This window comes from Xenopus tropicalis, chromosome 10, assembly GCF_000004195.4.
Source record: "Xenopus tropicalis strain Nigerian chromosome 10, UCB_Xtro_10.0, whole genome shotgun sequence".
Taxonomy (NCBI): Eukaryota; Metazoa; Chordata; class Amphibia; order Anura; family Pipidae; genus Xenopus; species Xenopus tropicalis.
Genome location: NC_030686.2, coordinates 29,077,963 through 29,087,832, shown reverse-complemented (window position 1 = coordinate 29,087,832; position 9,870 = coordinate 29,077,963). Strand labels below are relative to the sequence as shown.

Sequence of the window (9,870 nt, the reverse complement as noted above, 5' to 3'; positions counted from 1 at the left end):
TGTAAGTTTTAGTGTAACTTTATAGGTAACTTGAGCAATTTTGATAACTTTAATGATACAATTGGGCCCAAATTCATATGCAGATCTCACCAGGCCCAGCACAACTGCCCCTCCCCCCCAGATGGCAGTCCTGATACTGAATGTTGTATTTGGATATTTGTGCATCAGCGATCACTATAAAACTCACTCCTGATCCAGTAACTGATTCTTTATTATTTTTTGTGTTCAAGTTTACACTTCATGAGTATTTAATATTTTAAGGTTAGTTACTGACATTTGATATCGATTGTATATTATAATAAAGTCAGAGGCTGGAAGAGAGGTATTTACTTGCAAGAAAAGTTTAAACAAGTATTTCATTTCTGGGGAACTATTAAGTATAGTTTTACATGTAATTTAATAGAGCTTTCTAAACAAAGTCATTTTAAAAATGTCTCTTCGCTATCCCCCTCTCAGCAATCTGTCTCAACATGGAGACCTTCATGAAATGAAGCCTGTATTACACTTTTGTTTTCTCGACAGTTACCATTTAACTGAAATTTAGAGCATTGAAACTCTCTGTAGGTATGTGTGCAATAGGTTTCCATAGTAACGACATTCAAAGGCTGAGTGTATTCCACAGTGTAAACACCAGAGCCATTATGACATCATCACAATGTGATGATGTCACAATGGTCACTGTTTAGCTGTAGAACACACAAACTCAGGCACAGCCACATTTGGTTCCTCACATCAGAGTGCGAAGACGAGCTTGCCATCCGAGATATCGCAGTTTTTTAAAGAATGTGTTCCAGACTTTTTTGTTGCCTGCCATGCAGGAAAACGGTAAGGATATTAAAATATTTAATTTATGGGGAACTTTCATCAAAATAAACATTTAATATAACATAAATCTCATGGAAAGAGACTTTCTAAACCAAATCATTTAAAAAGTTATTGTCACAATCCCTCAGCAATCTGTCTCTACATGTAGGATTCCATGAGATGAAGCTTATATGACATTTTTAACCAAAATGGAGAATGTCAGAGCGATCTGTATGCAGATTCTACAATCCAATAAATCCTCTAATATAAACTCTGGGGAATAGTGACGAGCCAATCTGTCCCATTTTGCTTCAGCAAAAAAATCATGAAACTGCTGAAAAATATGCAAAATGCATTGTTAATTGGCAGTTTTTGTTAAATTTTTTTCCCACTCCTTAACTGTAATCAAGCTTATTAGAAGTATGTGTAGTATTAGCTTATTAGAAGTATGTGTAGTATTAGCTTATTAGAAGTATGTGTAGTATTAGCTTATTAGAAGTATCTGTAGTATTAGCTTATTAGAAGTATGTGTAGTATTAGCTTATTAGAAGTATGTGTAGTATTAGCTTATTAGAAGTATGTGTAGTATTAGCTTATTAGAAGTATGTGTAGTATTAGCTTATTAGAAGTATGTGTAGTATTAGCTTATTAGAAGTATGTGTATGCAGATGTTAATCAAAATAATGAATCAGCTAATGTAACAGTTAAAGAAACTCAGATGCACCCCAGTAGTTGATCTGACTACATTTCAATTTAAAGTGAATTAGTTTGAAGTGAAATGTCTACATTTAACCTGAATTCACTAATCATATAAATATCTATATTTCAGCAGAAAAAGCTGGATGAGTTTGAAGTTGTCATTGGACAATTCAGAAGCGAAATGGATCGCGAACTGAAAGGTAATAATCAAATTCTTTTGATATTCCCTTAATAGATATTTCATAAGCTAACTCCTATGTACCTACATACACACAGTTTGGAACTCTATAACCATTTAATAATGTACTATGGATTATCCTCTAAGGACAGTATAGGGGCCAATTATGGATATAGAAAAATGAATATTTTGCTTGTTTTTATGGCAATTTAGCCACTGGAAGACACTGTTTGTTTAAAGACTAAGAACAAGATTAAAAACAAGTAAGAAGCAATCAGCATGGTAGCTTCTAGTTATATATATATATATAAAAATAAATAAGAATATCTGTATAAAAGAACCTAACAATTAGACATATTTCCCCTGTAATAGCACTAAACCTTTACTTCAACAACCTTTCGGCACCTTTTCAATTTAATCACAAGGTTTGAGTTATCGTTTATGTAAAGCAGAACATATCTCACAAATATTTTTCCTTTTCTCCAGAAATAGAAGGAATCTACAAGGAGCAGCTAGAGGAGATCCGGGAAGCCTGGATGGATTCGCTGGCTCATTTAGAGGTATGTAAATAATAAATATACTCCACTAAAGAATTCTATATACTATAGTTCCACTAAAGAATTCTATATACTGTATATAAATATATGATATATCAAGAGAGCTGAGCACCCAAATGGTTCAATGTTCAAATGCAGCTTCCTTTATTTACCGGGGCTTCACCATGTTGGTTACGTATGTGAATATCCAGAGGGAAGCGCATGAAACACTAATAGTGCAATACTGTAAACTCTTACGGTAACAAGTTATACGGGAAGCCACTTAATAATGTTCTGCACGCAAGTTGTAGTTAAACAACAGAAATCATTTTCACCCCAGTGGTTCCAATCCCCAGTTAGGTGGGTACTCACAGGATCATAAGCAGAAATTGAATAATATCCTTAGTGTCACAATATCAGTATTCCTCTCCGATGAACATAGAAATGATAGCAAGGTATAGATAGTTTTATACTGTTTTACTATGAAAAACATTACAATAACATGTTTACTCACTTTACTTTGTATGAATCTTGCGCTCACTATATTAAAAGTGTTTGTCCAGCAAACGAATAATTGTTGAATAAAAAAGCTCTGTTTTTTGCCGCTCTATACCTCTACTCGTTTCGAGGGCTTCCAACTCAGGAGGAGTGGCTATTAAATTAATTGAACATCTATTATCTCAATGTAACGACTATTTCCCTGATTAGTGCCCCTTAGTCCCCATTAAGACAGTCCTTTAGTTGGTTCCCAATGAGCCCAGATGACCTCACTGCGCGCTCAGTTCCTATGTAACTGTGGCTTCCCGTATAACTTAAAGCACTACCCATAGGGAATATGGTTTCCTTGTTGCTACCTTTAGTACTTTCAGTATTGCAGTTTTTCATCTTCAGGGTTACATCTAACGTAATAACTAGAATCTGGCTGCAGAGCAATCATTGGTACCTGCATCTAAATGACATTTTAATTACCACAATGCCCAGCCATCTGCCACTCACCCCAATGTACCACCTCCCAACACTTGTGCAGAGCCTCACCCTGTATTTACTGTATAGAACAAAGGCCAGTTATTCCCAGATTCTGAATTGTTGCAGTAGGTCAGCTTTCTTAAATGGTATAAATGGACTTATTTATCTTAAAATACAACTACTTTTTTGTATGAAATTAGAAATGTAAAAATGATTGGCCTGATGATTTTATTTATTCTTTGCTTTACTTGCAGGACAGAATTGATGATATATTAGGGGTCATAGACGATATGCAGGCCCTAATATTTGAAATGAAGACAAAAGAAAGGAAAGAAGAAGAACTCACTGAAGAGTCTTATGAAACTGCTATGGGGAGTTCCTTAAGCAGTGAAAACACTGCCGAGGAGCAACCTACAAGCAGTGAGGGCTCTAACAGTGAGGGAGAGGAACAGGAAGGATCGGAAAGCGGGACAAGTAAGGAAGAAAGATTGGAGAAAAGTGAAGGTGCAGAGGATAAAAACAATGTGAAGCAAGTGAGCTTCGCAGGAAACCTCTGCACTTTTCATGAGATCCCGCAAAGGAAGAAGGAAAAAGGAAGCAAATTCATAAGATTCTTTAGAAGAATCTTTGGAAAGAAAACTAAGAAAAGTTGGATTAAAGAGAACACGGAAAACTGCGATGAAAGTGGACAACGCACGGACATGGAAAGAGGGTCTACCACCATAATAGATGATGGGACCCGGCATTGGAAGAGCGCAATGCTTGATCATGAGGAAGATCGGCTGCTGAATGATTAAAGCAGTCAGAGGAAGCAGTGAGAAAATTTTAAAAAAAAAACAACAAAAAGCAAAATTTTAAAAAAATTTTAAAAAAAACAAAAAGCAAAAAAAATTAAAAAAAGACAAAATACAAAAAAAGCAAAAAACGCACAAAAAAAAAAGAAATAAAAGAAGACTGCAGAAGTGCCAGTACGGAGCGAGGAAGGACGCAGGAGCGGCCCGTAGTTTGAGGATGCAGCTGGGAGTGGGGAGCATGGAGCTGGAGCGTGCCGTAGTATGAGAACGCAGCGGGGAGAGGGGGGGCGGGGCCGTAGTTGGAGGACGCAGTGGGGAGTGGCAGTACAGAGCGCGGAAGGACGCAGGAGCGGCCCGTAGTTTGAGGGCGCAGTGAGGAGCAGCAGTACAGAGCGCGGAAGGACGCAGGAGCGGCCCGTAGTTGGAGGACGCAGTGGGGAGCGGCAGTACAGAGCGCGGAAGGACGCAGGAGCGGCCCTAGTTGAGGGCAGTGGGAGGAGCGGCTGGATTAACTGGAAGCTTGGCGGGTTTCTAGAAGCAAAACGTTGATTTGATAGATTTGTGTTTAGTGAGGGAGAAACTACAAGATTATTGAACTGACTTCTTGTTCAAAGTTGATCCAGGGACTGTCCGACTGCCTATTTGGAGTCAGGAAGGAATTTTTCCCCATCTGAGACAAATTGGCCACAACTTCAGATGGGTTTTTTTGCCTTCCTCTGGATCAACTGGAAGTTCCGTGGGTTTCACTTAGAAATTGGTTTAAGCATGGTTTTGTCAGAGGAAGAAAATGAGGATGAAGAGATGATGGGGAGAAGTATAACTACGACAGAAGGAGAAGCAAGTTACATTTACAGAAGATCTCTGCACCTACAATGAGATCCCTTAATGGAAAAAAGCTGTGATGAATAACTATGTGATTCTTCAAGAAATATGTTATTTATTACACATGTATTTCTATATTTTAAATAAAACAGGATTCAAAATCTAAAAATGTGTTTAACTTAATAACATAATACTTAAAGGGCTCTCTATTTTTGTCCTTTCTCCAATGAAAGTTGGCCACACATTGAACAAATTGTATGTGAATGCACCATAGTACAGACCATATTGTAAGATACAAATTTAGGGTGGTTGGTTGTGTGTATATATATATATATATATATATATATATATATATATATATATATATATATATATATATATATATATATATATATATATATATATATATATATATATATATTATATGATTTCTACATGGTATGCAGGTTGGGGGTTGTGGTGTCAGGGTGCTGATACGAAACAGGTGGGTGGGGTTATGTTTCCTTTATATAGCTTCATTGTGTGTATAGGTTCTGGGGTTTGACATTGTGAACAAGGTCCCAGACCAGGACCGAAACGTTGATGTTTTTTAACCATGAAGTAAATTATCAATAAAGCACCCCTAGTAATTATAATCACTTACCTGATGCCCCAAGCCAGTGCTCCTGTTAGCAAAAAAACTGCCCTGGCCAGGGGTACTTCTGCGCAAGCACCACGGAGTGACCTTCTTTCTTCCCTGCTCTGGATGTGCATGCACAGGAGAGTGAAAAGCGTAACTATATTTTCACCCCAGTGAGCGTGTGTAGGCCTAGGGCAATCAGAGAAAGAAGTAGGGGAAGAAGACAATCGCACCATGGTGCTCGCTCAGAAGTACCCCAGCCCGGTGTACTTTGCTTCTAACAGGAGCACTGGCCCGGGGGAACATCATATAAACAATTATAATCATGGGGCCGTGCCTAATATTTAGTAATGTAACCTTCTCCTTTAACAGTGCGTGGTTTGGGTTTGGGATAGCCCTATAGGCTGTGCAAATGTAACAGATACTCATGGTTGGGATCTGCTCATGATTGTAACAGTACGTTTCTGTGGAAGTGCTAGTTATATGCTCTGTCATCGCTCCAGCACACTTCATACGTGTGTTCCTATATATACTCCCCCTGTAGCAGTGCGGGGCTTTATCAGTAAGATGTACTTGGGTTTTTGGGCTTAATTTTAATACACTTTGACTAAGATATTTGGTATAGGTGACCGGCAACTGTGTTTTCTTTTAAACTGGTTATACAGTGAATGTGACATCAGGGGGAGTGTTCTGGTGTTTGTACCATTGGGTTTAAAGGTTGTTGGGGGTTTTGTTTGTTTTAATGTCTTGAGCAAGGTCTCCTGAGAGTGACCAAAATCAATTGAAAGGCCCATTTAACAAAAATTGCATTTTTAAATAAAAGCTTAGTTAAATAAGCAAAACTCAAAAACTCACCAAACTCGAATATGAGTTTATTTATTAACAACTTAGAAGCTCAAAAAATGTAGTTATTAAAAAAAAAAATGTTGAAAACTTAAAAACTTGACGGGGTGGTTCACCTTTGAGCTAACTTTTAGTATGTTATAGAATTCCTTATTCCTAACAACTTTGCAATTGGTTTTTATTATATAGTTTTTGAATTATTTGCCTTTCTCTTCTGCCCCTCTCCAGCTTTCAAATGGGGGTCACTGACACCAGCAGCCAAAAAGCTATTGCTCTGTGAGGCTACAGTTTTATTGTTAGTGGGGCATATATAATACCAAATCTGTGTAAAACGTTGTTACACTATTATATGTTCTTTATTTTTCACATATGCGCTCCTGCTGTCTACGTCTGTTACAGTTTTATTGTTATTGTTACTTTTTGTAACCTAATAAGAATCTATTCAGGCCTTCTCTTGTTCATATAGTCTCTCATCCAAACCACTCCCTGGTTGTTAAAGGAACGTGGACCCTAGCAACCAAATAACTGCTGAAACTTCAAACTGGGGACCTGCTGAACTTAAAATGAAATAACTACAAATGATAAAAAATGAAGACCAATTGCAAATTGTCTCAGAATATTACTCTCTACATCATACTAAAAGTTGGGTTGAAAAGCGTGAAGTCACTGAATGAAATCTGATCTGTTGTAGGCTCCGCCCACTTTTTTCTAATTTTTGGACCACATTTATATAGTAAAAACCACTGTGCAAAGTTTGGGGACCCTGGTTTTAATAGTGTCTGAATGGCAGCAATTTAAATTTCCCCACTGAAAGTCAAGGAGTGACATCTGATTGGCGGTTGGTGGCTCTGCCCCCTTTTTCTAACCTGGAACTGCAGTTACCCTGCGACTGCAAAGTTTAGGGACCCTGAGATTAATAGTTAAAGAACGGCAGCAGTTTAAATTTAAACCAATAAAAGTCAATAGGTAAATTGTGATTGGTGGTTGGTGGGTGTGCCCACTTTTTCTAACCTTGAGTCGAAGTCACCCAGTGACAAACAGTGGGCACCCTGGCATAAATAGTGTGAGAATGGCAGCATTTTAAATTTAAACCAATAAAATTCAATGGATGAAATCTGATTGGTTGTTAGTGGCCCAACCCACTTTTCCTATTTTTGAACTGCAGTCCCCCAGTGACCAACTTTAGGAACTCAGGCATAAAAATTGTGGGACTGACAGTATTTTACACTTCACCATTGAAAGTAAATAGGTGAAATGTGATTGGCTGTTGTTGGCCCCACCCACCTTTTTCTAACTTTGAACTGCAAATACCCAGTGACTAACTCTTGAAAGTTTAACAACCCTGGAATTAATACTTAAATAATCGCATCAGTTTAAATATAAACCAATGAAATGTAATGGGTGGAAATGGACTGGCTGTTGGTGGCTCCTCCCACTTGTTCTAACCCTGAATATGTAGTCAGCCAGTGACCGATTGTGCAAAGTTTGGGAACCCTGAAATAAATAGTGTGAGAAAGGCAGCATTTTAAATTTAAACCAAAAAAAAAAACCCAATAGGTGAAGTCTGATTGGCTGTTGGTGGCTCCACCCACTTTTTAAAACCTAAAAATGCAGCCCCCTAGTGACCCTGTTGTTAATACAGTGAGAATGGCAGCAGGTTGGTGGCTCCACCCACTTTTTCTAACTCTGAACTGCAGTTACCTGGTGACTAGCTCTGCAAAGTTTGGGGACCTTAGTATTAATATATAAAGAATGGCAGCAGTTTAAATGTAAACATATGAAGTCTATAGGTGAAATCTGATTGGCTGTTGTTGGCACTGCCCTCTTTTCTAAACTTGGAACATAGTCACCCAGTGACAAACTGTGCAAAGTTTGGGGACCCTGGCATGAAATCAATAAAATTCAATAGGTTAAATCTGATTGGCTGCTGGTGGCCCCTCCCACTTTGGAGTCATCCAACAAATGTCGCTGTTTCATTCGGGTGATCCCATGATTATGTTATTCAAGTTTGGGGGGTGTAGCTTCAAAGCTGTAAGTGTGGCAGCAGTTTGAAAGTCTTCCGTCAAAGTCAATGGGAAAATTGGGGGGTTTGGAGCAGCGCCACAAAAGATGGGGGGCAGGATTGCTTAGAAAAGCACAAGCAGCCTGCTCCGCTATAGGGCAAAGATGTGTGGGGAGTTTGGGTGTTGTACCCCTAAAGCTGTAGGAGGAGTAGCGTTTAGAAAATGGGGGGCGCTAAGAAGAAGAAGAAAAAGTGGAAGAATAAGCTGAAGTCGAACAACAGTAGGTTGGGGTTTTAAACTGTTTTTTAAATCTATAAAAAATATTGTCCTTGTATGAACTTTAGAATTTTGCCATAGAATATTTGAAATTTCCTTTAAACAACTCAAGCCATTGCATGGTTCCAGAAAGTACTGAAAATAACAAGCCAACTGTGCATTCACCAAGAACAAAAAAGTTCAACAAGAGTAGGTCTGATATACCCAGGCCCCAAAGCCCACTCCCAATTTCCTTGATAAAAGCTAACATTTCCCATCATTCTGTGTAGAGTTGGATGCACACTGAAACCAGGCTGGGTTCAACTATGGGTAAGAACTTGTAAAATGGCTAAACTAGGATTCTTTCTTTCAATTATTGTCCCATTATCCTACCCAGATTTGCATCATTATGTCTCCTACAGTTTTTTTCTTCCAATTTGTTAAACTAAAGGCATGGCCTTCACATGTATGACCTATACCTTATACATTGTGGCCCCTATCTTGGCTTTACTTATCGCCACTTCCTGCAGCTAAAATTCAGTAGTGCGAATGCTCATCCTCAGCCTGTGGTCCCGGCACTCAGTAAGCATAGTGTAGTGGCACAGCTCACACTCGGGGGGGGGGGGAATCTCAGTATAATAAAACAATGAAAACGCAGCACTTTTCTATGATGGGGTGTGCTTTTGTGGGTTATGAAGCATTATATAAATATGGAAAATATGGGGCTCCGTTCAAGTTATTTATATGGGCCCCCATTAACACAAGTGCTCAGTACTACAATTCTGCCCATGCCCCTTGTGTCCATGTGTGCAATATAAACAGCGGATGTTACTCTACAATAAGCGGTTCATATAAAGAGTTCCATTGATTAATGTGTTAATAAGTCAGTTCATTGGGGTCAGTGGAGTTTGTTCAAAGTTTAACCCCTTCCCACCTACCTGCCCCTGCTCTGTGCTGTCATTGCTTTATACTGTATGTAAGTTATGTGAGTTTTTGCACAAGGTTTTGTAAAGTACGTAAATTTAGGGGCCCAATACCTAGTCAGTATTAGTTCACAAAAATAGTAACAAAAATGTGCTAATAGGTCTTTGAATTGGGGAGGGGACAGTGGAGTTTATCAGTAAGTTAAATTTATTTGAAAGTAGCGTAAATTTTGGAATACGTTTTGTAAATTGTGTAATTGTAAGGACCCAAAAATGTTGCTGTGGGGCCCAAAAATGAGCCATTACCCTGCTGAAAAGATAATGTATAAAACGCTGATATAATTCAGTGAACAGATCCCAATATAAATTGCTGATGTTATTCTATAATAACCAGTCCATATAAATATATACATCTGACAGGTTATACA

At 38.3% G+C, this 9,870-nt stretch overlaps 1 protein-coding gene across 1 annotated transcript; it reads left to right on the top strand.

Moving 5' to 3' along the window:
* The first annotated feature begins 1,594 nt into the window (after window positions 1-1,594).
* LOC101730251 lies at window positions 1,595-4,078 on the top strand. The gene is made up of 3 exons (XM_031894730.1): window positions 1,595-1,703; window positions 2,168-2,241; window positions 3,438-4,078. The coding sequence occupies exons 1-3, from the start codon at window positions 1,685-1,687 to the stop codon at window positions 3,978-3,980; spliced, it is 636 nt and encodes a 211-aa protein (XP_031750590.1). The 5' UTR covers window positions 1,595-1,684; the 3' UTR covers window positions 3,981-4,078.
* The last annotated feature ends 5,792 nt before the right edge of the window (window positions 4,079-9,870 follow it).

What these genes read in the sequence shown, in the direction of transcription:
- LOC101730251 (XM_031894730.1), top strand. An exon ending in ATTCGCTGGCTCATTTAGAG is followed by an intron (nt 2,242 to 3,437) that starts GTATGTAAATAA and finishes CTTTACTTGCAG; the next exon opens with GACAGAATTGATGATATATT.